We start from the raw sequence: 27,989 nt of genomic DNA on the forward strand, positions 1-27,989 counted from the left end.
ACACCGTGCTCGCACGCGCGTTACGTGTGCGCGCCCCGCCCCCGCGGTCCCTCCCCTTTCCTTTTTCCCACCGCCTCCTCCCCTTCCCGACTATTTAAAGTCGCGACATCGCGGGCGGCGGCTCAGTGGAAGAAGAAGAAGGCGGCGGAGGAGGAGGGTGGGAGTGATTTTTTTTTTTTTTTTATTTTTCTTTCCCCCTTCCTCCACGCGAGTGTTCCGCCATGAACCCCAACTGTGCGCGCTGCGGGAAGATCGTGTATCCCACGGAGAAGGTGAACTGCTTGGATAAGGTGAGCTCCGTACGGTGGCACGTGGGGACCGGGACAAGGATTTGGGGCTTTTCCCATAGGATCGCCTCTGCATGGGATGGTTTTTTCCCCCCTCACCCCCATTCCCGGGGGGGGGGTTTCCACGGGATCTCGTTGTTTTGGGGGGTCTCTGGTTGGGTTCCTGCCTCCCCCCCACCCGCGGGTGGCACTTCCTTATGGACGCGGCTCTCCCCCCGCCCTATTCCCGGCAACATTTCCACGGTTCCCACTCCAAACCCCGCTTTTCCCGGGGGATTTCTACATTGGATCCCCTCGTGGGGGGACCCCAGGGGATCTGGGTCCTTCCCACCCCAGTTTCCCGGGGATACTCCCACGTTCCCCCGCCGTGTCCCGGGGGTCCCTGGAGCCCTCGGTGTCCCGAGGGTCCCCAGGGGGAGGGGACAGGGACGGGGCTCTTTGCGCTGGGGGCTCCGGCAGCATCCCCAGCTCTTCCTTCCATAGCAAATATTTCTATTTATTGGAATATCTCCCATTCAAAGGCGGCACAGCCGTGTGGAGGCCCAAGGAAAGCAACAGTTAACGCTTCCCTGAAGCCGGGAACCTCATCTGGTTTCCATTATCGAGCTTTTTTCCCTTTTTTTTCTCTCTTTTTTTTTTTTTTTCAAATCTTCCATCCCAGTTGCTACTTCCCTGTTCCAAAATCCCATTCCTCCACTCTGGGGCTGCCTCCCTTAACCTGGAATATTTTTTTTGGAGTATTTTCCTCTCAAAACCCAAGCTCTGGTGGAAGCTGGAGGTGAGGAAGGTGATGGTGGGGCTCCATTCCCTCTGCTCTTCCCATGGGATTTCCTTTACTCTCCTCCCCCTCCTCTCCCAGGCTTCTGGGACAACCAGTTTAGGGACTAAAAAAAGTAACTGGGAAGAACACTCCGCTCTCCAGCGGCATTCCTGAGCTCCGGCAGACCCTGTTGCTCGCATTTTTAAGGGATGATGCTTCTTCCTGAGGCCGAGAATGGCTGGGAGCTGAACTATCACCCCTGAATCCTGGGATTTGGGGCTGTGAGTGACTCTGGGCCCTGGGAGCCTCCAGGAGCTGCTGGGTGTTGGGACCGGGGACAATAGGAAGGGAGAAGGGGCTGGGGGATAACTGGAAGGGAAGGGGGGTTTGGGATTTGTGGATATTTAGAAGGGAAAAGGGTTTGGGGGCTGTAAATATTTGGAAAGGAAAAGGGGTTTTGGTATCGTAGATATTTGGTAGGGAAAGGGGTTTGGGGTTGTAGATATTTGGAAGGGAAAAGGGGTTTGGGATTTGTGGCTATTTGGAAAGGGAAAGGGGTTTGGGGGTTGTGAAAATTTGGAAGGGAAAGGGGTTTGGAGGTTGTGGATATTTAGAAGGGAAGGGTTTGGGGATAACTGGAAGGGAAAAGGAGTGCTGGGGCTGGGGATATTTGGAAAGATTTGGGGATTGTGGATATTTGGAAGGGAAAAGGAGTGCTGAGATTGGGGATATTTGGACAGATTTGGGGATTGTGGATATTGGGAAGGAGGGGGAGTGTTGGGGTTGGGGCTGACAGGAAGGGGAAAGGGGTGCTGGGATTGGGGGTAACTGGAAGGGAAAAGGAGTGCTGAGATTTGGGGGTATTTGGAAAGATTTGGGGATTCTGGATATTTGGAAGGGAAGGGGGGTTGGGGACAACTGGAAGGGAAGGGGGAATGTCAGGATTGAGGCTGACCGGGAGGGAAGGGGGATCCCAGGATTGCCGGCAGGGAAGGGGATGAGCCGGGGCTCCCTGAGCTCCAGGGGAGGCTCTGATCCAGCCGTGGGGAGCCGGCAGGAGCCTGCAGTCACCATCTTGTCCTCCTCGGGCTCCTCACCCACTTCCTCTTCCGAGGAGCCGGGGCTCGGCCGGTTCGTGGTGCGGCTCACCCCGCCCCGGAGCGCCTCCGGCTGCCCTTTTCCCGGAACGCTGCCCCAGTTCCCATAAAATCCTGGGCAGGCCTTGGAGTGCCTCTGGCCCTGCTTGGAAGTCCTGTATCCCTGCTTTTCCTGACCCTTGGAGTTCCTGTATTCCTGCTCTTCCTGACCCTTGGAGTTCCTCTGTCCCTGCTTTTTCCCTGTCCCCGCTTGGAATTCCTCTGTCCCTGCTTTTCCTGGCCCTTGGAATTCCTCTATTCCTACTTGAAGTTCCTCTATCCTTGCTTTTCCCAGCCCTTGGAGTTCCTCTCTCTGTCCCTGCTTTTCCTGGCCCTTGGAATTCCTCTAGCCTTCCTTTTCCTGACCCTTGGAATTCCTCTGGCCCTTGGAGTCCCTCTATTCCTGCTTTTCCTGACCCTTGGAGTCCCTCTATTCCTGCTTTTCCTGACCCTTGGAATTCCTCTATTTATGCTTTTCCCAGGCCTTGGAGTTCCTCTATTCCTGCTTTTCCCAGCCCTTGGAATTCCTCTGTCCCTCCTTTCCCTGGCCCTTGGAGTACCTCTCTCTTTCCCTGATTTTCCTCTATCCCTGCTTTTCCCAAGGCCTTGGAGTTCTTCTAGTCCTGCTTTTTCTGACCCTTGGAGTGCCTCTGTCCCTGCTTAGAATTCCTCTATTCTTGCCTTTCCTGGCCCTTGGAGTTCCTCTGTCCCTGCTTTTCCCAGCCTTTGGAATTCCTCTATTCCTGATTTTCCTGACCCTTGGAGTTCCTCTGTCCTGGCTTTTCCTGGCCCTTGGAATTTTTCTGTCCCTGCATTTCCCAGCTTTTAGAGTTGCCTCTATCCCTGTTTGGAGTTCCTCTCTCTGTCCCTGCTTTTCCCAGCCCCTCGTGTCCCTGTCCCCTCTCGTGTCCCTGTCCCTTTCCTGTCCCGGTTTTCCCAGGCAGAGTCCGAAGGGCAGCTGGGCTGTGCTGGCAGCAGGAGGGCACAGCCCCAACCTTGGTGTGTCTGGGATGTGCTTTTCCTTCCAGAACCAGGGAAACCCCGCTTCCCTTTGGGATTTATGGAAAACCCAGGTGCATCACCACCTCCCCACCACCCTGGCGTGCCCCAGGTGGCTTTGGGGACATCGCTGTCCCTGCCCCCACGGGGACAGTGCCACTGCTGGCTCTGGCTTCCGCAGGGGAAGTGACACCCGAGGGCTGGGCTGGGCTTGCCCTGAGCTGAGCCTCACCCTGGGCTCGTCTCCTCCAGCCCAGGGGGTTCCTCTGGGGGTTATCCTCAAATCCTGGGGCCCCCCGTGTTGTGGGGCTTGTCCTCAGGGTGTCTGTGGGGTTTGCTCCCATGTTATGGGGTTTGCCCCACCCAGGGTTGTGGGATTTGCTCCCCAGGGTGTGTTGTGGGGTTTGCCCCCCCCTGTGTTGTGGGGTTTGCTCCCCAGGGTGTGTTGTGGGATTTGCTCCCCAGGGTGTGTTGTGGGGTTTGCCCCCCCTGTGTTGTGGGATTTGCTCCCATGTTATGGGGTTTGCCCCAGGTGTGTTGCAAAGGCTTTGCCTGGTGGGAAAAGAGAAGCAGCTGGGGCTGCCCCTGGATCCCTGGAAGTGCCCAAAGCCAGGCTGGACAGGGCTTGGAGCACCCTGGGACAGTGGGAGGTGTCCCTGCCATGGCAGGGGTGGCACTGGATGAGTTTGAAGGTCCCTTCCATCCCAAACCACTCCATGATTATAAATCTTAAGGAATCCTTTATTTCCCCAGCATGGATTACCTCTGTCCCACTCACCTGGATAACCTGGAAAGTTTTAGGGCTGTTTTCCTTTAAATCTGTGATTTTCCACTGAGCTTATGTTGGTCAGAAGAGTTTCCAAAACTTAGAGCTAAAATCCTGTCCAGCCTGCTGGGATGTTGGGTCACCTGGGATCCCCTCCAGGCTCAGGACTGGGAAGCACAGGGAGTTCATCCTCCCTTCAAACCCCATTTGGATCCTGTCCTCTTTCCACAGCGAGCGGAACGTTCCTGGAAGCTGAAATAACTCCTGCTCCCCTGTGTCCAGCCCTGCTCCAGCCTCCTTTTAGTGCTGCCTCAGATTTTGTGGATCCAGCATTAATTCCACTCCATTTGTGAGCCAGGGAGCGGTGGCAGCGAGGCTGGGGATGTGGAAAAATGCTCCATGGACACTTCCCAAAGGATCCCAGATCCCAAATCTCTTCCCAGATCCCTTGGGAGGAGCCTCAGGCTGGGAATGGCCCTGCTGAGCAATTCCTGGTGGGAACTGGGGCAGGAATGTGCTGGGAATGCTCTGGGATGGGAGCAGAGCCTGCCTGGGAGCGTGGTCCTGCTGAGGGGTGGGATTGGGATCAGAGGGATCTGCTGCTGTTCCTGGATTTGGGATTGGGGTTGTTCCCCTGCTGGATCAGAGGGGTTTGCTGTTCCTGCATTTGGGATTGGTATCAGAGGGATCTGCTGCTGTTCCTGGATTTGGGATTGGTATCAGAGGGATCTGCTGCTGTTCCTGGATTTGGGATTGGGATCAGAGAGATCTGCTGCTGTTCCTGCATTTAGGATTGAGATCAGAGAGATCTGCTGCTGTTCCTGCATTTAGGATTGAGATCAGAGAGATCTGCTGCTGTTCCTGCATTTGGGATTGGGGTTTTTCCTCTGCTGGACCCCAGGGATCTGCTGGCTGTGCCAGATCCTCCTGGGAGCTGGGACATTCCTTAAGGAGAGGGCTCTGGGGTTGTGCTGCCTCCCTGCAGGTCCACGGTGCCATCCCTGGCAGCTCCTGCTTGGGAAGGGCTTGCAAAGGGCCCTTCACCCCCCAGAACAGCCCCAAAAACTCAGGATCCAGCTGCTGATCCATCCTACAGGAGCCCAAAAAACTGGGAAAGGGGCAAAACCACCCTGGGAGAGGATGGAGGAGCAAAACCCCTGCAGCTGGAGGAACTGCTGTGAGCAGAGGGGAGGAACAAATCTGTGTCTGAGAGCAATGAAAAGGAGGAGGATTGTCCTCTCCAGGGCTGAGTCACGTCCCCAGAGCCTGGCAGTGTTTGTGCACGGGGTGTGGCACCTGGGCAGGTGACAGCAGGGCTTGGTCCCTGCGGGGACACAGATCCAGGCTGGCCTTGGAGAGGGGGATCGGCTCCTTGCAGGGTTTCAAGTGGAAATCCCAGCAAAAAGCAGCAGCTGGGCACTCTGGGTGTGATGGCTGAGAGTTAAAGGACACTTGCCTGTGCTCTAATTAGGGCTTGGAGCTGCTAATTGGGCTTTTGGTGGAGTTTTCCCTGATTTTTTTGGGGGGTGGCCCTAGGGCAGGACCGGCTGTCAGGGGTGAAGGTTTTGCTCCAGGCTGTGCTTTCCCTTTTTCCCTGCTCCAGGAGGAAATTCCCATTCCTCTCTGGGCCCTGGGAATTCCCACCAGACCCCACAAATCCCCGTGGAAAAGAGGAGTCCGGACTCTGGCAGGACTTTGAACTCAGTCTGTGTGAGCTCCGAATCACAAAATCAGAATAATTTTACTCCCAGATCATCAAATCCAACCTTTAACTCCAGCTCTGAGCTGTCCTCAGGCTCCTCCCAGCCTGGGCCCAGCTCAGAGCCAGGTGGGAATAATTTCTTTAGGAGCAGCCCTAAAAAAGAACCTTAAAATTCTCCTTTAGGGTTTGTCACAGCCCAGGCTGTGGGGTCAGGGTCTGGCTTTTTTTGGGATTGTGTCTTTCTTGTGGGTCTGTGTCTGCTTCCCATGAGAACCTTTTCCTGCTTGGCTCGTGCAGCCTTACCTGACCTGCTCTTCTGGCTGGCACTGAGCAGAGAACAGCAATAAAATAAAATAAAAAAATAAACCCAAAGCAGCAGCTTTGAACCTCCAAACACAGCTGTTCCCTCTGCTGAGGTGTCACTTGCAGAAGGAGCTTTTCCTATCCATGAATTCCTGGTTTTATGGAAGGAAAAAAACCTCCCCTGGCACTTGGGAAGATCAGGAGAGATGGAATTTTATCCTAAATTAACCAGGATATTCCCTGTGCTCATTTAACCAACCTTTTTTTTTTCCCCTTATCCAGAAGGATCCTGAGTTGTGCTCCCCTTTCCTGGCTGGTCCCGAGCTCTGTGGAGCCAGAATATTTCTTAATATTTAAAAAAGAGCTTGGAAATCCCATTTTTGTAGCTGCTCCTTATGCACTGGCAATTCCTAGAAGGAAAATTTGGTTTTCCTGGGGTCACAGGTGGCACTGCTGCCATGCTGGGTGGGAACTGTGGGGTTCCAGCGGGGTTTTGGGATCCCTGGTGCTGATGGTTGGGGTTTTTTGTGTTGCAGTTCTGGCACAAATCATGTTTCCACTGCGAGACCTGCAAGATGACCCTGAACATGAAGAACTACAAGGGCTACGAGAAGAAGCCCTACTGCAACGCGTGAGTGCCCGCTGAGGGGGTCCTGGGGGGGTTTCTGGGGGGATCCCTCCTGTGGGGACCCTCCTGTATGGGATCCTCCTTGTGCGGGGCCCTGTTGTGGGGATCCTCCTGTGGGATCCTCCTTTGGGGCCTCCTGTGGAGTCTGCTATGGGATTTTGTGGGGGATCCTCCTGTGGGATCCTCCTTTGGGGCCTCCTGTGGAGTCTGCTGTGGGATTTTGTGGGGGATCCTCCTGTGGGGGTCTCCTGTGCTGTGTGTGGGACCCTCCCATGGGGATCCCCTGTGCTGTGGGAGTCTCTCCTGTGTGGGGCACCCTTCTGTGGGGTCTCCTGTGGGATCTCCTGGATATTCCTCTCTCAAACTCCACTCCTCACCATGGCATGGGCTCTGTAGGGCATCCTGAGCTCTCCAGGAGCAGGAATTCCAGAAATTCTGCAATTTCTCCAGAAATTCCCTCTGTGCAGGGCTCACCAGGCCAGGCTGGGCTGGGTGCAGCCACCTGAATTTCCTGGCAGGGAAAGAATCCCAAGGTAAATAAACCTGGGAGGTGAAAGCCTTGGTGTGGGGGATGGAGGCAGGGCAGGGTGGAGCAAGAGCTCAGGGCCCATTTTTTTTCCTTTTTTTTTTTTTTTTGTCTGGGCCTTTTTTTTTTCTGGGTCTTTTTTTTTTTTTTTTTTCTGGGTCCTTTTTTTTGTCCCGAGCCTCTTTTTTTTTTCCTTGAACCCTTTTCCCTCTCCTTTTCCTCTGGGCCTTTTTTTTTCCTCTTCTTTCCTTTTTTTTTTTTATTTTTGTTTTTCCTCTGGGCCCTTTCTTTCCTGGCCCTTTCCACCTGTTCCTGAGCACTGGATGTTCCCTTCCAACCTTTTTTTTTTTTCCCCCTTATCCAGAAGGACCCTGTGGACCCAAAATGCTTCTAATATCTAAAAGGCAGCTTGAAAATCCGATTTTTTTAGCTGCTCTTTATGCACTGGCAGTCGTTAGAAGGAAAATTAGAGAATATAATTAATGTAATTAATTCCTAAATGCTGGATTAGGGGGGGTCTGATCACAGGGTGCTTTAAAAATGCTGATCCTGACAAGATCCCTATAGGAGTCAGGGAATTCCAGGGTGATTTGGGTGGGAAGGGACCTTAAATCCCATCCAGCCCCATGGGCAGGGAGACTTTTCACCATCCCAGGGTGCCCCAAACCCATCCAGCCTGGCCTGGGACACTTCAGGGATGGAACAACCTGTGAAAGACCCTCACAGGGGGGAATTTCTTCCCAATATTCCTGATTTTTACTCTTAAAGTTTTTACTTTTGCTCTTTAAATTTACTCTTCTGAGTTACACGGAAAGGAGAAGTGGTGAGAGCAGAGCTTGGCCAGACCCTCCCATTTCCGTGGGGGTTTTTTAGGTGATTTGTTGTTTTGGTTTTTTTTTGGTTTTTTTTTTGCTGGGGTTGGGTGCTGGGGGTGGCTGTGGCTTGTCCAAAATCCAAGAGTTCAGCTGGGCTGAGAGGAAATTTATTAAATTCCAATTTGGGCAGGGAATGGCATTTCTTGGGGGTCTCACCGGGGTGACAATGCAAATAACTGGCTGAAAATAAATTGATTTATTTGTGGGGGAACAGCACTGTTGGAGCTCCAGTTTTTGGGGGAAAAGCAGGAAATTTTGAGGTTTTTTTGGGGAAGATGTGTGCACTGAGGCAGGTGGGCTCTGCCTTTGAGGGGGTGATGATTTTGGGGTGGGGAGGGTCTGCCCTGGCAGAGCTGAGCCCCCCGAGCTGTTCTGAGTGTCCTGACCCAAAATTTCTCCCCCTGGCCCTGTGGGATTTGCCCATCCCCAGGCTTAGGGTCCTGTTCTCGTGCTCTCCCTGCCAGGGAAGTGGGATAATAATGGGAAATTCCTGACATTCCAAGGAGTCTGCGCAACCTCGGGTTCTCACCCCCCTCTCCTCTGGGGGCTCCCTTTGATGCCGCTGCTGCTTTAACCCTTCCCAGCCCAGCACTGAGTACAGAAACTGCCCCCCAAAATCCTTTCTTCTCCCCATTTTCCTTGTCTCAAAGCAAAGGGAGCAGCTGGAAGTTGCTGGAGGATTTTCCAGTGGCTTGGGATGTGGGGGAAAAAAAGAGAAAATTCCAGGCTTGGATTTGGGGTTGGCTCTTTCTCAGCTGCTCCCAGGAGTATCCTGGGACAGCAGAAACTCCAGGAGAGCTGTGCCTGGCTGGGGACATCGCAGGAGGAGCTCAGCCTTCCCAAATTTCCTGGATTTGGGGGGAAAAGGTCCTCTGATCCAGGAGAAGGGGGTGGAAAAGCAACGTTTATCCTGGCAGGGAAGAGGCTGCTTTTCCAAACAGGGTCCTCTCTGTTCGAGCCCGTGGCCCCCTGCCAAATTCCTGAGTTTCTTTCTTCTGGGAGAGCAGGAGGAAGAGGGCTGGGCTTCCTCCAGTCCTGCCGTTCCCCCAGCCAGAAATCCAGCAGAAATCTTTGGGAATGGCTGGGTGGCAGATGGGATGGTCCCCACCCCCCTCCCTGTCCCCAGCTGGGCACTGGCAGGGACTGGTGGCTCACTGGAAGTGACATTCAGGGCTGGGCTGGGCTCTTGGCCTGAGCACTTGGAGCTAAAAGTTGGGAGAAGGGAAAATCCAGGGAAGTCTGAGACTTCCCAGATGAAAAGTGGGGAAAAGTTGGATACAGGAGACAGGCAAGGCTGGAGTTCCAGCTCCAGCTGCTCCCAAATACACATTTTTTAGAGATTTTATATTAAATATATATTTTATCAATATATAAAAATATTTTGTATCTTTATTATATATATATTAAATATCTTTTATATATTTTTTTTAATATTAAACTTGCTGTGCTGAAGCTGAGGGATCGGGGATTGGGGTTGTTCCCCTGCTGGATCACAGGGATCTGCTGTTCCTGGGGCTGGGATTGGGATCAGAGGGATCTGCTGCTATTCCTGGATTAGGGATTGGGGTTGTTCCCTGCTGGATCAGAGGGGTTTGCTGTTCCTGGATTTGGGATTGGTATCAGAGGGATCTGCTGTTGTTCCTGGATTAGGGATTGGGGTTGTTCCCTGCTGGATCCCAGGGATCTGCTGCTGTTCCTGGATCTGGGATTGGGCTTGTTTCTGTGCTGGATCAGTGGGATCTGCTGTTCCTGCTCCTGGATTTGGGATTGGGATTCCTTCCCTGCTGGATCAGAGGGATTTGCTGCTCCTGGATCTGGGATTGGGCTTGTTTCCCTGCTGGATCCCAGGGATGTGCTGCTGCTTCTGGATTTGGGATTGGGGTTGTTTCTGTGCTGGATCACAGGGATCTGCTATTCCTGCTCCTGCATTTGGGATTGGGGTTGTTCCCTGCTGGATCACAGGGATCTGCTGTTCCACCTCCTGGATTTGGGATTGGGGTTGTTCCCCTGCTGGAAATTGGGGGTGAGATTGGGGATATGGGATGGATCCTGCTGCACCCAGAGCTGGTGAGCAAATCCCCGTTCCCATTGCTGGCCCCAAACCAGCCCTGGCATTGGCCTGGCTGTGGGATTGGCCTCTCCTGGTGCCAGCCAGGACACTGGGACAAATCCTGGGGAAATCCTGTCCTCCACAGAGGTGCTGGGCTCTGTGGGAGCAGCTGGCCCAGCCACCCTGGGAGGATCCCAGCCCTCCCCTGTGCCCATTCCCGCTGGGATCTCTGCAGCCTGGGGCTGATTTTGGTGCTGACAAAGGCTCAGTTTATTTTTTAAGCTCGTCCCCAGCCCTTTGAAAGGCAGGATGTGACCTCGGAGCCTCCTGGCAGAGCACAGCCAATTGCTTCCTTTGTTTAACTCTCCTCTGCTGAATCCTCCCCAAATCGTTCCCAAATCCCTGAGCCAGCTGGGGAGTGGCTGTCACCCCTGGGAGCTGCAGGGACAAGGGAGTGTTTGCATCCAGGGCTGCTCCTGGATGCCAAAATCTGCTTTAAAGCCTCAATATAAGCAACACTCAGAGCGCCCGAGGTTTTTCCAAACACATCATCCATGGGGGTTTTTTTTGGGATCAGACTCGGGGTTGGGGATGCAGGATCTGCTCCTAGGGCTCCCAAATCCCATCATGCTCAGAGGGATGAACTTCCATCCTCTGGGAATTATCAGGAGGGATGAACTTCCATCCCCTGGGAATTGCTGGGCTCCTGAAGCAGGAGGGATGAATTTCCATCCCCCAGGAACTGCCAGGCTCAGCCTCTTCCTTCTCCCAGAGGGATGAGTTTCCATCCCTGGGAATCTCCATGCTCAGGGGGATGTATTTCCATCCCCTGGGAATCTCCATGCTCAGGGGGATGAATTTCCATCCCCTGGGAATCTCCATGCTCAGAGAGATGAATTTCCATCCCTGGGAATCTCCATGCTCAGAGGGATGAGTTTCCATCCCCGGGAATCTCCAGGCTCAGGGGGATGAATTTCCATCCCCTGGGAATCTCCATGCTCAGGGGGATGAATTTCCATCCTCTGGGGATCTCCATGCTCAGGGGGATGAGTTTCCATCCCCGGGAATTGCCGGGCTCAGCCTCAGCCCGCCCCTAATGCCGGCGCCAGACGGGAGCTGAGCCCGGGGAGATTCCTCTGACCTGATTTAGCAGCGCCACAAAAGCTGCCTGCTCTGGGCTGCTGGCAGTGGGAGACGGGGTTTTGTGGAATTTTTGGGGTTTTTTTGGGGTTTTGAGGGTGGAAAGGGGTCCCTCCTGCTGTGGGATGCTGCCTCTGGGGTTGTGTTTGGGGTCCCCGCCATGCCCTGCGCTGTTCTGTGTGGAATGCTGGAATATCCTGAGTTTAAGGGACCCCCAAGGGTCATGAGGCTGACCCCAGACAGCCCCACAATCCCAGCCTGTTTCAGGGTGTTGTCCAAACATTCCTGGAGCTCACAGGGATCATCCATCCAACCCCAGGCCCTGCACAGACACCCCAAAATCCCCCCCTTGTCCCTGAGAGCGTTGTCCAAACCCTCCTGGAGCTCTGGCAGCCTCAGGGCCATGCCCATTCCCTGGGCAGCTGGGAACCTTTCCCAAAATCCAGCTTGAACCTCCCAGGCACAGCTCCAGCCCTTCCCTTGTCCTGTCCCTGTCCCAGAGATCAAAGCTGCCTCTCCACTCCTCTTGTGAGGAGCTGCAGCCCTGAGGAGTCTCCCCTGACTTTTCCAGCTGCATCCAGAGGTGGCTTTTCCTTAGGTTTCCACCTGGGCTCCTGGTGAGCTCAGGGAGGGTTTTCCTGCTCCATCCCCTGCAGGGAGCAGCTCCTCCATCCCTGTGTGTGCCTGGGATCCACGGGACAGCAATTCCAGCAGGGAATTGTGTGCAGACTGCAGGCAGGGAGATGAGGGATGGGAGGGATGGATAAAGGGATGAAGGGATGGGAGGGATGGATGGAGGGATGGATAAAGGGATGGAGGGATGCCAGCAGTGAGGAGACACCCCAAGGTTCCCCACCCAGTCCCCCCTGGCCGTCTGTTCCTGCTTCCTCAGGGCTGAGCAAAAGCTGCCTCAAATCCTTGTGAGATTTCCTCAAAATCCAAAGGAAGCCTAATCCCAGCTTCATCCCTGGCTGTCTGCTGCTCCCCCAGGCTGGGCTGGAGCAGGACACAGCTCTGCATTCACTCCAGCCTGGCTGCTTGTTGTTGTTTTCCAGGTTGTTTTTAATTCCCTCCTCCTCCTCCCGCGGTTTTCCCGTTCTCCTGAGCTGCACAGGGATGGATTTCTGCCTTTCCCAGCCCTCCTGGCCAGTGTGCCTGCTGGGGCCTGGTCTCCTCCCTGTTATCAGTGCCCGGGGCAGGATGCAGTTGCCATGGCAATGGGAGATCCCGGCTGGAAGGGCAGAGATGGATCAGGGATGGTGGGGCCAGCAGGAGCAGGGGGGGGGTCATTGTTCCCCTGGATTTGTCACTGGTGAGGCCACCCCCCAATTTAGGAGGGGCTGGAGCATGTCCAGAGGAGGCAACGAGGCTGGTGAGGGGTCTGGAGCACAAACCCTGTGAGCAACACCTGAGGGAGCTGGGGGTGCTCAGCCTGGAGAAAAGGAGACTCAGGGCTGCCCCCCTCACTCTCACAGCTCCTGAAAGGTGCCTGGGCTCAGCTGGGGCTGGGCTCTGTCTCCAGGAACTGACACAACCAGAGCACACAGCCTGGAGCTGCACCAAGGGAAATTTAGGTTGGATATCAGGGAAAAGGTTTTTTCCAGAAAGGTGATAAAGTTCTGGAATGTTCTGCCCGGGGAGGTGGTGGGGTCACCATCCCTGGGGGTGTTTAACAAAGCCTGGATGTGGCTCTGGGTGCCAGGGTTTATTGAGGTGTTGGGGCTGGGTTGGACTCGATGATCCTGGAGGTCTCTTCCAGCCTGGTCATTCTGTTCTGTTCTTTGTGCTCACACCATTCCCACGAGGTCATTTCCTCTGGAGGGCTCAGCAGTGACACCAGGACAAGAGGACACAGCCTCCAGCTGTGCCAGGGGGAGTTTAGGCTGGGCATGAGGAAAAAATCCTTCACAGAAAGAGAGAGTGGGCACTGGAATGTGCTGCCAGGGAGGTGGGCACTGCCCTGAGGTGTTTAAACAAGGCTGGGTTGGCTCTGGGTGCCAGGGTTGAGGTGTTGGGGCTGGGTTGGGCTCGATGATCTTGGAGGTTTCTTCCAGCCCTGTAATTTTGTTATTCTGTGAATTCTGTGGATGCTCTGGGCTCTGGCTGAGCTGCTCTGGTTCCAGAGGAGCCTCTGCCCTTGGCTGGGCCCTGTCCCTGTCCGTGCCTTTCTTCAGGGATACTGGGGTGCTCACATTGGGAATATCAGTAAAAAACACTGCTGAGCCACAGGGAGAACCCTCAGGGTTTGTAAAAAACCCGGGCAGAGGTGCTGGGAATCACCTCACAGGGCTGGGAATGCTCTGGGATTCCCAGGGGGAATTCATGATCTGGGATCTTCCAGAATTCCAGGAAGGGTTTGGGCTGGCACTCCTCACAGGGCTGGGAATGCTCTGGGGTTCCCAGGGGGAATTCATGATCTGGGATCTTCCAGATCTGCTCCAGGTCAGGTTTCCTCCCAGGGCTTTTCCTGGGAATCCTGGGGCATGGAGGGCTCTGCCAGGCTGGGAATGCTCCTCTGGCTCCTTGGGAGTGGTACAAAACCCCTGGAATGGTCACAACACCTGGGTGTGGCCCTTGGGGACGCAGGTTTGGGGGGACACAGGTTTGGGCTCGATGATCCTGGAGGGCTTTTCCAGCCTGAAAGACTCCACAGTTCCATGGTGGGAATTGCTCTGCTGTGCCTGAACACCTGGGCAGGTGGGGACAGGGGACTGTGGCATTAACAGGGGCAGGGGACAGTGACATTAACCCTTTCCTTCCCTCTGCAGACACTACCCCAAGCAATCCTTCACCATGGTGGCAGACACGCCCGAGAACCTGCGCCTAAAGCAGCAGAGTGAGCTCCAGAGCCAGGTGAGCCCTGAAAATTCCCGAAATTCCCATGGGAAAAGCCCACCCTGACCTTTCCCTGTTCTGTTTCTGTCTCTGAGGGTTCTGTGTTTTGGGATTTCTCTGGGTGCCCCTCAAATTCCCAAATTCCTCATGGGGAAAACCCACCCTGACCTTTCCCTGTTGTGTTTCTGTCTCTGAGGGTTCCATGGTTTGGGATTTCTCTGCGTTTCCTCTCCAGAGGGGCCCTTCCAGCCCTGAAAATTCCATGATTTTCTGTGTGCCCCCCAAATTCCCATGGAAAAGCCCATCCTGACCTTCCCCATTGCATTTTTGTCTCTGAGGGTTCTGTGTTTTGGGAGTTCCCTCCGTGTCTGACTTCTGCAGGTTCCTGAATTAATGCTGGGCAGGATTTCCAGAGGGGCCCTTCCAGCCCTGAAAATTCCATTGTTTTCTGTGTGCTCCCCAAATTCCCATGGGGAAAACCCACACTGACCTTTCCCTGTTGTGTTTCTGTCTCTGAGGGTTTTGTGTTTTGGGATTTCTCTGGGTGCCTCTCAAATTCCCAAATTTCCCATGGGAAAAGCCCACCCTGACCTTTCCCATTGCATTTCTGTCTCTGAGGGTTCCATGGTTTGGGATTTCTCTGCATTCCCTCTCCAGAGGGGCCCTTCCAGCCTTGGAATTGGCAACTCCAAGTCAATTGGAATTCCATGATTGACAATTCCATGATTCTCTGGCTGCTTCCCAAACCCCTCCCTCCTAAGTCCTACTGCAATACACCTTTCATAATTCTACTTCTCCAAAGTATCTATAGTCTTATTTTAAAAAACCTCCTTTAAAACTTATTTCTAATTTCATTCCTCTCTCAACAATATCCATCCTATTCCATAACATTCCCAAGTCAACATTTCTTATCTCAAATAAGAAATAAGCTTATCTCAAATAAGCTACAAACTTTGTAAACCTTCTGTCAAACTTCACAAATTTCCTACAAATCCATTTCCAAACCCCTTCCATGAGTTCCTGGTTTTTCTGGGAAGGGCAGAGCCTGTGGGACAGGCTGCTGGCCAGGCTTTGTCCCCTGCAGGTGGCCCTGGCTCAGCCATTCCCTGCTGGGTGTGGGCCCAGGGATTGTCCCTGTGGTGATCCCGGATTTCCTTCTGCCCCAGAACTCTGGGAAAAGGGATGGGAGCTTCAGTTTTGTAGGAAAACTGCTGGAAGTGCAGGAATGGGCATGGAGGGAGATGTGACCCTGCCTGGGGAAGGGGCTGGAGCACCAGGAGAGGCTGAGGGAGATGGGGAAGGGGCTCAGCCTCTGGAAAAGGAGGATCAGGGAGGGTCCTTCCCAAAATCCCTAAAAATCCCTGGAAGGAGCCAGGTGGGGGTCAGGCTTTTCCCCAAATTGTCAGGGTGAGAGGAAATAGCCTCACCTTGTTCCAGGGAAGGTTTAGGGTGGAAATCAGGGAAAAGCCATTCACTGGAAGGGTTGTCAGGCATTGCAAGGGGCAGTGCTGGGGTCACCATCCCTGGGAATGTCCCAAATCCAGACTGGGGACATGGGTTAATGGTGAACTGGGGCATGCTTGGACTCTGAGCTCACAGAGCTTTTCCAGCTGTGGCAATTCCACGTTTCCCAGGCTGTGCTGGAGCCTCCCCTGAGCCGTGCTGTGAGCTTTGATGTCAGCCCTGCTCACGAGCCGAGCTCACTGTGCTGGAAAAAATCCCATCCAGAGGCAACCCTGTCTGCCAGGAGAGCTCCATGGGCAGCTGCCCTGCCATTCCTGCTCCCAATTCCCTTTTTTCCTTGGAAAAGGGGCCCTAGGACAGCCCAGGGTGCTGGCAGCAGGGCCTGCTGCCTCTCCTGGGCAGGGATTTACCCTGCTGGTTTCTGGGATTTTTTTCCCTGCTGTTTTCTGGGATTTTTCCCTTGCTATTTTCTGGGATTTTTTCCCTGCACTTTCCTGGGATTTTTTCCCTGCTGTCTTCTGGGATTTTTTTTTCCCTGCTGTCTTCTGGGATTTCCCCTGCTATTTTTTGGGATTTTTTTCTCTGCTGTTTTCTGAGATTCTCCCTGCTGTTTTCTGAGATTCTCCCTGCTGTTTCCTGGGATTTTTTTCCCTGCTGTTTTCTGGGATTTCCCCTGCTGTTTTTCGGGATTTTTTTTTCTCTACTGTTTTCTGGATTTTTTTCCCTGCTGTTTTCTGAGATTCTCCCTGCTGTTTCCAGTCATTTTTTTGGGACTGGGATCAGATCCCTGCCTGCTGTGCTCTGAAGGATGCTGTGACCTTCTTCCTTCTCTTCCCATTAGCCTGAGAGTGCCAGGAGCTGAATCCTTGGGAATTCCTCCGGGAGGATGGGGGAGCCTCACCTGCAGGACCAGGGCCACCACGGGGTCCCCAAAGCTCAGCTTTTGTCCCCAAAGCTCAGCTTTTCCCCCAGCCCTGGCTCAGGCTCCAAGCTGAGCCCAGCCTGGGGCTGGATTTGTGTGCACGCAGCGATGACAGGGACAGGGGGGTGACAGGGACAAGGGGACACCGTGGCTTTTCCATGGCAACCACGGAGCTGCTGCTGCTGCTCTGGAGTCTCCAGGCTCTCCCTGGGTTGTTGTTGATGGAAGCAGAGCCAGGGGAGGGGGTTGAGCTCTGCCTGGGCTCTCCTGAGCCTGGGGGGGACTCGCAGCCCCTCACGCTGGGTGGGGCACGGCCCTGAAGGGAGGGGGGCTCTTGTTCCATGGGTTGCTGACCACAGCTCAGCCCCTGTGCCATGTACCCTGTGCCAGCTGTGCCCAGCTCCTGGGGCCTGCCGGGCTCGGGGACACTGGGGGGACAGGGATGGGACACTGGGCACCTGCAGGGATGGGGTGGGGTGGGTGTGACAGGGATGGGGTGACAGGGATGGAGCTGGGGTGACAGGGATGAGGTGCTGGGATGGGGTGGGGGTGACAGGGATGGAGCTGGGGTTGGGGGTGACAGGGATGGGGTGGGGGTGACAGGGATGGGGTGCTGGGATGGAGCTGGGGTGGCTCAGGAGTGGAAGAGCCTCCTGCAGGGCAGGGCCAGGGGCTCCTCAGGGTCACATTCCCAGCAGGATGAGCTGCAGAGGGGATTCTGTGGGTGCTGGGCAGGGAACAGCTCTGGGTGGGAGGGGAGAGACCCTGCAGAGGGGCTGGGAGGGGTGGGATACAGGAAGGGTGGGATACAGGAGGTTTGGGATGCAGCAGGAGTGGGATATCAGAAATTTGGGATGTAGGAGGAGTGGGATGTCAGAGGTTTGGGATGTAGGAGGTTTGGGGTAATGAATGGGGGGATATCAGAGGTTTGGGAGCCAGGAGGGAGGGGATGCAGGAGGTTTGGGATGTAGGAGGTTTGGAATAACAAATGGGGGGATATCAGAGCTTATGGGGCAGGGTGACAAGGATGAGGAGCTGGGTGGGGGTGACAGGGATGGGGCGCTCACCACCCACAGGGATGGGATGACAATAACGGGACAATGTGCTGGGCACCTGCAGGGATGGGATCCTGGGCACCTGCAAGGGGGGATTGAACAGGATGGGGTGACGAGGACAATGAGCTGCAGGGATGGGTGCCAGGGACAGGGGGGTGGCAGGGCCAGGCCACAGCAGTTCCCTGTCACTCCTCCGTCCCCTCTATTTGTGTCCCCAGGAGGCGCCTCCCGTTCCGCTCACGGGAAGCTGCTGGATAATGATGTCCTGTCAGGCCAAAAGTGTCCCCAAAGTGCCACCCTGGTGCCCACAGGCTGCTTCTCCCAGCCCACGTGTGGCAGGGAAATTGCAGGTTCCCATCCTGGGGCTCCTTTTCTGAGCTTTTCCTGGGGGGAGTTTGGGCACAGCCCTTCCTGCCCCAGGGTCCCATGTGGGGGTGGCAGTGCCACTCCTGTCCTGCTGTGCCAGCCCCTGTGGGAGCACTGTCACCTCGGTGCTGGTGACAAAAAGGGGAGGATTTGATGTGTGAAGGGTTTTTTGAAGGGTTTTTTTTTTTTCTGGCTCCCTTTGATAACTCATGGATGCACTCGGAGTCACGGCATGGAGGGAGCAGCTCCCCACAGGAAAATTAATTGTGGGGTTCATTAATTTGTTAAATTATTCTCATCATCATCATGGGGATGCTGCCAGGTGGTTTTTTAGGGCTGAATTCTTGTGTCCTGAACATCAGCAGGGTGAAAAACCAAAGGAGATGGAGCAGGGTGGGATTTAGGAGGGTAAAAACACAGGATTTATCAGAGGATCTGCCCTCCCTTGGGATTGGCTTCTTCCTCAGTGATTCCTTGTTTTTCCTGCCTGGAATTCTCAGGGATGTTGAGGGAGGCTCAGGGATGTTTAGAGATGTTAAGGGAGGCTCAGAGATGTTTAGGAATGTTCAGGGAGCCTCAGGGATGCTCAGGAATGTTCCAGGAATGCTCAGGAATTCACTGGGGATGTTCAGGAATGCACTGGGAGGCTCAAGAATGAACAGGGATGCTCAGGGATCTGCAGAGATTCACTGGGGATATTGAGGGATGCTCAGGAATGTTCAGGGATGCTCAAGGAGGCTCAGGAATATTCAGGGATGCTCTGGGAGGCTCAGGGATGCTCAAGGAGGCTTAGGAATATTCAGGGATGCACTGGGATGCTCAGGGATGTTCAGGGATGCTCAAGGAGGCTCAGGAATATTCAGGGATGCTCAGGAATGTTCAGGGATGCACGGGGATGTGCAGAGATTCTCTGGAGATGCTCAGAGATGCACTGGGAGGCTCAGGGATGAACAGGGATGAGCAGAGATTCACTGGGGATGCTCAGGGGTGCACTGGGATGTTCAGGGATGCTCTGGGAGGCTCAGGGACGTGCGGGGATGCATTGGGAGGCTCAGGGATGCTCAGGAATGCTCTGGGAGGCTCAGAGAGGTGCTGGGATTCACTGGGGATGCTCAAGGAAGCTCAGGAATGTTGAGGGATGCTCAGGGATGTGCAGGGATGCATGGGGCTGTGCAGGGACGTACTGGGATGCTCGAGGATGGACAGGGTTGCTCAGGGATGCATTGGGAGGCTCAGGGATGCACTGGGTTGCTCAGGGATGCTTTGGGAGGCTCAGGGATGTTGAGGGATGCTCAGGGATGCATTGGGAGGCTCAGGAGTGCTCAGGGATGCACTGGGATGCTCAAGGATGGACAGGGTTGCTCAGGGATGTTGAGGGATGCTTTGGGAGGCTCAGGGATGCATTGGGAGGCTCAGGAATGCTCAGGAGTGCTCAGGGATGCTCAAGGATGCTCAGGGGTGCCCCTGGGCGAGGCAGGAGCCCTGGCAGGAGCTGCAGCCCTGGGTGTCAGCCTGGGGCTGTGCCCTGTCCCTGCTCTCCCCCCTGCTCAAACCCCTTTGCTTTCCTGCCGCCCCCAGATCCGCTACAAGGAGGAGTTCGAGAAGAACAAAGGGAAGGGTTTCAGCGTGGTGGCCGACACCCCGGAGCTGCAGAGGATCAAGAAGACTCAGGATCAGATCAGCAACGTGAGTGGCCTCTCGTCCCTGCTGTGACACCGCTGTGACACCGCTGTGACCTGCAGGGGCAGCGGGGAGGGCGCAGCTGCTGCAAACAGCCCCGGGGTCAGCGGTTCCTGCAGCCCCGGCACGAATCTGCCTCTGTGAGGAGGAGAGGAGGGAGCGGTTCAGTGATCAGAGTCCGATTTTATCGGGGGGTATAAATGGGTATAGTAATTAGGCATTAATAGTGATTTTTAGGGAGATTTCATAGCAATTTTAGGGAGATTTCATAGTAATTTTAGGGAGATTTCATAGTAATTTTAGGGAGACTATTCATTATTTAATAGTAATTTTAGGGAGACTATTCATTATTTAATAGTAATTTTAGGGAGACTTTAGAGTAAAGTCTCCCTAAAATTACTATGAAATTTCTCTAAAATTACTATTATTTTAGGGAAATTTCATAGTAATTTTAGGGAGACTATTCATTACTTCATAGTAATTTTAGGGAGATTTCATAGCAATTTTAGGGAGATTTCATAGCAATTTTAGGGAGATTTCATAGTAATTTTAGGGAGACTATTCATTACTTCATAGCAATTTTAGGGAGATTTCATAGCAATTTTAGGGAGACTATTCATTATTTAATAGTAATTTTAGGGAGACTTAATAGTAATTTTAGGGAGATTTCATAGTAATTTTAGGGAGAATATTCATTACTTAATAGTAATTTTAGGGAAATTTCATAGTAATTTTAGGGAGACTATTCATTATTTAATAGTAATTTTAGGGAGACTTTACTCTAAAGTCTCCCTAAAATTACTATGAAATTTCTCTAAAATTACTATTATTTTAGGGAAATTTCATAGTAATTTTAGGGAGACTATTCATTACTTCATAGCAATTTTAGGGAGATTTCATAGTAATTTTAGTGAGAGTATTCATTATTTCATAGTAATTTTAGGGAGATTTCATAGTAATTTTAGGGAAATTTCATAGTAATTTTAGGGAGACTATTCATTATTTAATAGTAATTTTAAGGAGATTTCATAGTAATTTTAGGGAAATTTCATAGAAATTCCAGGGAAATTTCATAGTAGTTCTAGGGACACTATTCATTATTTAATAGTCATTTTAGGGAGACTATTCACTACTTAATAGTAATTTTAGGGACACTACTAATTACTTAATAATAATTTTAGGGAGACCATTAATTACTTATTAGTCATTTTAGGGAGACTAGTAATGTTTACTACAGTGATTAGGTTAAAATCACACACACAAACTGATGCATGTAACAACATCTCTTGCTTGCAGGGCTTAATGAGGTTTCCTGGTAAACCTGTCTGATTTAATATTCCTGCAAGCCGGGTCTGATTTGCAAAGCTCCATTTGCTTTTGCCAAGGGTATCAAAATGATCAAATCTCTTGATCAAATCTCTTACAGGGATGCTCAGGGATGGACAGGAATGCTCAGGGAGGCTCTGGGATGGACAGGAATGCTCTGAGGTGCTCAGGGATGTTCAGGAATGCTCAAGGATGGACAGGGACGTTCAGGAATGCTCAGGGAAGCTCTGGGATGGACAGGGAGGCTCAGGGATGGGTAGGGATAGACAGGGATGGTCAGGAATGCTCTGAGGTGCTCAGGGATGGACAGGAATGCTCAGGGAGGCTCTGGGATGCTCAGGAAGGCTCTGGGATGTTCAGGGAGGCTCAGGGATGGACTGGGAGGCTCAGGGATGGGTAGGGATAGACAGGGATGGACAGGGATGCTCTGGGGTGCTCAGGGATGGACAGGGAGGCTCAGGGATGTTCAGGAATGTTCAGGGAGGCTCAGGGATGGGTAGGGATGGACAGGAATGTTCAGGAATGCTCTGAGGTGCTCAGGGATGTTCAGGAATGCTCAGGGATGGACAGGGGAGGCTCAGGAATGCTCAGGGAGATGGTCCCAGGAGAAGGGAAGGGGTTTGCAATGCAGGGAGATGGTGCCCACGGCAGGAGCTCACACAAAAAACCCAGTGGGATTTTTATTCCCCCTTTTTCTGCTCCCATTTGTGCATCCCCAGGGTGTGATGGGTTCACCAAACCCCAGGCAGGGAGTGGGATCCAAGCTGGAAGATTCTCCCTGGGGCAGCTCTGAGCCGGCAGCTTCACCGGGGCTGGGTTTGGGGACATGAAATGACAGCACAGAGCTGCCCTGGGCCCAGCCCCGGTGGCCCTGCCCTGCCCCTCACCCTCTGCCAGCGTTTCCAGCAGCTCCCCGTGCCTGGCTGCCAGCCCGGGTGGCCGTGACCCACTTAGGGAGCCGCAGCCACCAGCGCTGTCCCCAGGGCCAGGGGAGGTGGGGCCAGCCCGGCCCTGCCCCAAAACGGCCTCGGGGTGGGGACAGGTGGGGAAAACCCCCCTGGGAATGGGGCTGGGGCATGGCCTGAGCCCATCCTGGGGCTGGGGCTGCTCCTGAGCCCATGCTGGGGCTGCTCCTGCTCCTGGGGCTGCTCCTGAGCCCATCCTGGGGCTGCTCCTGAGCCCATCCTGGGGCTGCTCCTGAGCCCATCCTGGGGCTGCTCCTGAGCCCATCCTGGGGCTGCTCCTGCTCCTGGGGCATGGCCTGAGCCCATCCTGGGGCTGTTTCTGCTCCTGGGGCTGTTTCTGCTCCTGGGGCTGTTTCTGCTCCTGGGGCTGTTTCTGCTCCTGGGGCTGTTTCTGCTCCTGGGGCTGTTTCTGCTCCTGGGGCTGTTTCTGCTCCTGAGCCCATCCTGGGGCTGTTCTTGCTCCTGGGGCTGTTCTTGCTCCTGGGGCTGTTCTTGCTCCTGGGGCTGTTCTTGCTCCTGGGGCTGTTCTTGCTCCTGGGGCTGTTTCTCCTCCTGGGGTTCTTCCTGGGGCTGTTCCTGAGCCCATCCTGGGGCTGCTCCTGTTCTTGCTCCTGGGGCTGTTCCTGAGCCCATCCTGGAGCTGCTCCTGGGGGCTGTCCCTGCTCCTGGGGGGTTGTTCCTGATCCTCAAACTGTCCTGGGGGCTGTTTCTGCTCCTGGGGCTCTTTTTGGGGCTATTCCTGCTCCAGTCCTTGTTCCTGGGGCTGTCCCTGCTCCTGAACCTGTCCTGGAGCTGTTCCTGAGGCTGTTTTGGGGCTGTTCCTGTTCCTGAGCCCATCCTGAGGGCTGTCCCTGTTCCCAGATCTGTCCTAGGGCTGTCCCTGGGGCTGATCCTGATTGTTCCCAAGGCTCTTCCTGGTGCTGCCCTTTATCCCTTATCTGTCCCTGGGCTGTCCCAGCCTCCCAGGGCTGCCCTGGGGTTCTCTCTGCTCCAGCCATGCCCAGCTCCCAGTGCCCTCCAGTCCATCACTGTTTAACCAGGGCACATTGCCAGGCTCCAGCTGCTTCCCGGTGGGAATGCACTCATTAACAGCAAGGAGTTAATTGGTAATTTTTACCCTCACACCCCCGTGGTTGGGTTAACCCTTCCCTCCTGTGTCCCTCTGGCATTGGGAGTTGCACACCAGAATTCCCAAAGGGGATTTTGCTCCGTGTTCCCCTGGTTTGGGAGGTGCATCTGGGGCTCAATCTCATCCTGAAACAATTCCTCTCAGTTCCTCATCCCACCCACAGGGCACAGAAAGCTTCTCCTGTCCTGTCCTGTCCCGTGTGTGCCTGGAACTGCTCTGAGCAGAGGGGGAGTGGGGAAGGAGCCTCTGGGGTTTGCTGGGGTGGCAAAAAGAGCTGAGCTGGGATGAGGGGAAGGATCCAGAATCCTTCAGGCTGGAAAAGCCATCGAGTCCAGCATTAACCAGCAGCCCATGGGCTTTCAACCCTTCCAGGGACGGTGACTCCCTTTTCTGCAGGAATTCTCCCTCATTTCCAATCCAAACCTGCCCCGAGGCCATTTCCCTGTCCCAGCCCCTTTTCCCTGGAGCAGCTGCTGCAGCAGGGCCGAGCTCTGAGCTGTGCCCCCCTCCCTGCAGATCAAGTACCACGAGGAGTTCGAGCGGAGCCGGATGGGGCCCAGCCCCAGCGAGGGCTCGGAGCCGGAGCGCCGGAATTCCCCGGAGAGCGGCGCCTACCGGAGAGCAGAGCAGCAGCAGCAGCACGGCCAGCCCGGAGCCACAGGTGGGGTGGGCACAGCCCCGGGGCTCCTCAGCATCCCCCGCATCCCAAAATCCCAGGGCAGGATCCGTCCTTCCCTCCAAACCCCAGTGCATGGATCCACTCACATCCCAGTGCATGGATCCACTCAAAACCCAGTGCAGGATCCATCCTTCCCTCCAAACCCCAGTGCAAGATTCTTCCAAATCCCAGTTCATGGATCCACTCACATCCCAGTGCATGGATCCAGCCAAATCCCAGTGCAGGATCCGTCCTTCCCTCCAAACCCCAGTGCATGGATCCACTCATAACCCAGTGCATGGATCCAGCCAAATCCCAGTGCAGGATCCGTCCTTCCCTCCAAACCCCAGTGCATGGATCCACTCAAAACCCAGTGCAGGATCCATCCTTCCCTCCAAACCCCAGTGCAGGATCCACTCACATCCCAGTGCTGGAACCACTCACATCCCAGTGCATGGATCCACTCACATCCCAGTGCTGGATCCACTCACATCCCAGTGCATGGATCCACTCACATCCCAGTGCTGGAACCACTCACATCCCAGTGCAGGATCCACTCACATCCCAGTGCAGGATCCATCCTTCCCTCCAAATCCCAGTGCAGGATCCACTCACATCCCAGTGCATGGATCCAGCCAAATCCCAGTGGATAGACGGATCCCAGGATCCGTCCTTCCCTCCAAACCCCAGTGCATGGATCCACTCAAAACCCAGTGCAGGATCCATCCTTCCCTCCAAATCCCAGTGCAAGATTCTTCCAAATCCCAGTTCATGGATACACTCATATCCCAGTTAATGGATCCACCCAAACCGCAGTGTAGGATCCACCCACATCCCAGTGCAGGATCCATCCTTCCCTCCAAATCCCAGTGCAGGATCCACTCATATCCCAGTTAATGGATCCATTCAAACCCCAGTGCAGGACCCACTCACATCCCAGGGCAGAATCTACTCAAACCCCAGTGTAGGATCCACTCATATCCCAGTGCAGGATCCATCCTTCCCTCCAAATCCCAGTTCATGGATCCACTCATATCCCAGTTCATGGATCCAGTCACATCCCAGTGCAGGATTCTTCCAAATCCCAGTTAATGGATCCACCCACATCCTAGTTCCTGAATTCATCCTTCCCTTCACATCCCAGTGCAGGATCCAGCCAAATCTCAGTGCAGGATCTGGTCAAATCCCAGTTCATGGATCCACTCAAATCCCAGTGCAGGATCCCCATTCCCTCCCCATCCCAGTTCACCCCCCATTCCCTCCCCATCCCAGTTCACCCCCTGTCCCTCCCCAGTTTACCAGCAGCAGCAGCCGCCTCCATCCCAGTCCTACGGCTACAAGGAGCCAACTCCGGCCTCCTCACAGCGCAACGCCCCGGCCGGAGGGGGGGTGAGTTCAGCCCAGACCCCAAATCCCCCACCCTGGGGATCCCAGGGTTCCCTCAGGCCCCCAGTTCCCACCCTGGGGATCCCTCAGCTCCCCCCCAAATTCCCACCCTGGGAGTCCCTCTGCTCCCTCAGCCCCAGGAGAAGCCGTTTTGGGGGGTGTTGGATGCTCGGTTTTGGGGGGTTTGGATGCTCGGTTTGGGCGGGGTTGGATGCTCAGTTTGGGGGTTAGATGCTCAGTTTTTGGGGGTGTTGGATGCTTGGTTTGGGAGGTGTTGGATGCTCGTTTTTGGGGCGGTTGGATGCTCAGTTTTGGGAGGTTGGATGCTCAGTTTGAGGGTTTGGATGCTCGGTTTTGGGGGGGTTGGATGCTCGGTTTTGGGGGGGTTGGATGCTCGGGTTTGGGGGCTTTGGATGCTCGGTTTTGGGGGGTTTGGATGCTCGGTTTTGGGGAGTCTGGATGCTCGGTTTGGGCGGGGTTGGATGCTCAGTTTTGGGGGGTTGGATGCTCAGTTTGAGGGTTTGGATGCTCGTTTTTGGGGGGTTTGGATGCTCGTTTTTGAGGGCGTTGGATGCTCAGGTTTGGGCACTGAGACCCGCCCAGATCCAGCTCCCAGCTTGTGCCTGGAGAGGGGCTGTGACCCCTCTGTCCCCAGGGAGGGGCTGTGCCAGTGTCTCCTGTGTCCCCTGGGGCTGTGACAATAATCCCTGGGGCTGTTCCCTGTCCCCTGGGCCTTTTCCACGTCCCCTGGGGCTATGACAATGACCCACCCCTGTGTCCTCCGGCGCTGTGACGATGACCCCGGTGCCCCCTGGGGCTGTGACAATGTCCCCGTGTCCCCACAGAAGCGTTTCCGTGCCGTCTATGACTACAACGCGGCGGACGAGGACGAGGTGTCCTTCCAGGACGGGGACACCATCATCAACGTGCAGCAGATCGATGACGGCTGGATGTACGGCACGGTGGAGCGCACGGGGGACACGGGCATGCTCCCGGCCAACTACGTGGAGGCCATCTGAGCCCTGCCCCGTGTCCCCTCCCCGTGGGTGCGGCTCTTGTCCCCTCCCCGCCCGCTCCGCCCCTCCGAGCCGCGTCCCCGTGTCCCCTCCGGCTCCACTTGCGGGGCGGGGATCAAAGCTCCCAGGGCGTTTGTCCCCCTGTCCTTCCTGTCCTGCCCTCCCGGTGAGGGGAGCCTCTGGAGCCACCGGGATGCCAGGAAAAGGGAGGGAGAGGCCAAATTCAGGACCAAATTCCCACTGTGGGGTGGGGGAAGCAAGGGGGCCTCGGGGTGGGCTGGCAGCTCTGGCTCATCCTGCTCCTGGCTGCCCTCAATCCTCACTCCCTTCAGTGCCCAGAGCAGGAAAGTTTGGAGCTCAAATCTCCAACCAAATCTCTCTGCTCTGGCTGCTCCTGCCTCGGGCTGGGCTGTCCTGAGCCCTCCGGAGCAGGAGCAGCCCTGGGGCTTGTCCTGGCTGGAGGGCTGGGCTGGGATGAGGCCTCTGGAGCTGGGATGAGGCCTCTGGAGCTGGGATGAGCCCCCTGGAGCTCCAGCTCACTCTGGGGGTCCCCTGGGGGAGCCTTTTCCCCGCACCCAGAATTTTCCTGCTTTTCTCCTCCTCCTGCTGCTGCTGAGTGCTGCCACCCCTGTGGGCCCATCCCGGGTCACTGTCCCCTTGGTGCTGTGACACCCCCAGCCAGCCCACACCTCTCATTCCCAGTGCTGGTGGCAGCTTTTTGGGACCACTTTGGGATCATGTCATGGACCAAAACGTCAAAGCACATCCCTGTCCCCTTCTCCTCCAGAGCTCCTGGGGAGGATCAGGGCCGGGTTAAACTGGAACTGGGCAGGGAGGGAGGAGCAGGAACCTCTGGTCCCGTGCCAGGACCTGGGGACAGTGGGGTTCCAGGGGACAGTGGGGTTGTCCCCCTGCCAGGAGCGCTGTGGGGCCGGGAGGCTCCCAGGGGGAAGCTCCACCTTTGTTATTTCCACAGGAAAATCGGGAATAAGGGACCAAAGCAGGCAAGTGAGACATTCCTTGGTCCTGCTGGGGACACCTCCCTTCCTCGGGGGCTGGGACTGGGGGCAGAGTCACGCTGGGAAAAGGGAATTGTGGCTGCAGTGGGGTGGGGACGGGGATTTGGGGTGACAGAGGGGCAGGAGCAGCCAGGATGGGCTGCCTGGGGTTGGGAATCCCGGCTGGTGCTAAAACAGGGAGCACAAGGGCAGGGGGAGCCTCCTCTCCCTGCTGAATCCTCTTCTTAATCACGTTCTTGTCTGGGAATGGGGGAGGGAGCCTCAATGTGAATAAACCCTTTTTTAATGGACCAAATAACACAGGAAATTCCCTTTTGGGATACAGATCTTTTTTTTAATCCTCCCTCAAAATCATTGTCCCTAAATTCTCCCCTCCCATGCTCCTTTCACCCTCGCCATGGGAAACAAACCTCTTACTGCTTGATTTCTGCCTTTTCTCTCAACTTTATGCACTTTTTTGCCTTTTTTTTTCATAGCTGAAAAGCACCTAAACCTGTATTTAAAATAAATAAATAAATAAATGAGTTAAAAAAAAGAAATTACAAGGAAGAAGAACAATTAAAAAGCTGAATAATTGCTTCTCATCACGTGTAAAATAGACCTTGTCCATCCCAGCTTCCCTGGTTGTGTCTCAGTGCTGAGCTTAGAACGTGTTTTCCTCGGGATCTGTTGCTTAATTGGGGTTTTGTCCTTGTGTCCTCCTTCCTGGGTTGAGCACCCACCAGGAAAAAAAAAAAAAAAATTTACAAAATTATTTGGCCTTTTTATCCAAAAGAAAGAAAACCCACGGAATGGAACAACCCGACCATCAATTCTCTTGCTGGTTTACTCAGAATTGAAAATAAAAGTTTAATTTTTACCTGCTGATCGTGCTGGCTTTGATTGTGGCCGCTTTTCCAGCCCTTTTTTCCTGTTTGGTTGGGACAAGGGGAGGCTTCCAGAGCTGGGGTTTGGGGCACACCTGGGGATCCTCCTGGGCTGCAGCTCCTCGGCTCA

General features: G+C 54.6%; 1 protein-coding gene across 1 annotated transcript; it reads left to right on the plus strand.

Moving 5' to 3' along the window:
- Positions 1-146: 146 nt before the first annotated feature.
- Positions 147-27,857, plus strand: LASP1 (LIM and SH3 protein 1). Its single transcript, XM_036398822.2, has 7 exons — positions 147-290; positions 6,490-6,584; positions 13,941-14,025; positions 19,393-19,500; positions 23,431-23,575; positions 24,867-24,961; positions 25,804-27,857. Exons 1-7 carry the CDS (start codon positions 222-224, stop codon positions 25,975-25,977), a joined length of 771 nt encoding a protein of 256 aa, XP_036254715.1. The 5' UTR covers positions 147-221; the 3' UTR covers positions 25,978-27,857.
- Positions 27,858-27,989: the final 132 nt, after the last annotated feature.

Source organism: Molothrus ater, chromosome 27 (assembly GCF_012460135.2).
Source record: "Molothrus ater isolate BHLD 08-10-18 breed brown headed cowbird chromosome 27, BPBGC_Mater_1.1, whole genome shotgun sequence".
In the NCBI taxonomy this organism is placed as follows: Eukaryota; Metazoa; Chordata; class Aves; order Passeriformes; family Icteridae; genus Molothrus; species Molothrus ater.

Excerpts from the sequence above, each read along its gene's own strand:
- LASP1 (XM_036398822.2), top strand. The coding sequence starts at position 222 with ATGAACCCCAACTGTGCGCGCTGCGGGAAGATCGTGTATCCCACGGAG. Across the intron at positions 14,026-19,392 it reads AGAGTGAGCTCCAGAGCCAG|ATCCGCTACAAGGAGGAGTT; the intron begins GTGAGCCCTGAA and ends TGCCGCCCCCAG. Across the intron at positions 24,962-25,803 it reads ACGCCCCGGCCGGAGGGGGG|AAGCGTTTCCGTGCCGTCTA; the intron begins GTGAGTTCAGCC and ends GTGTCCCCACAG.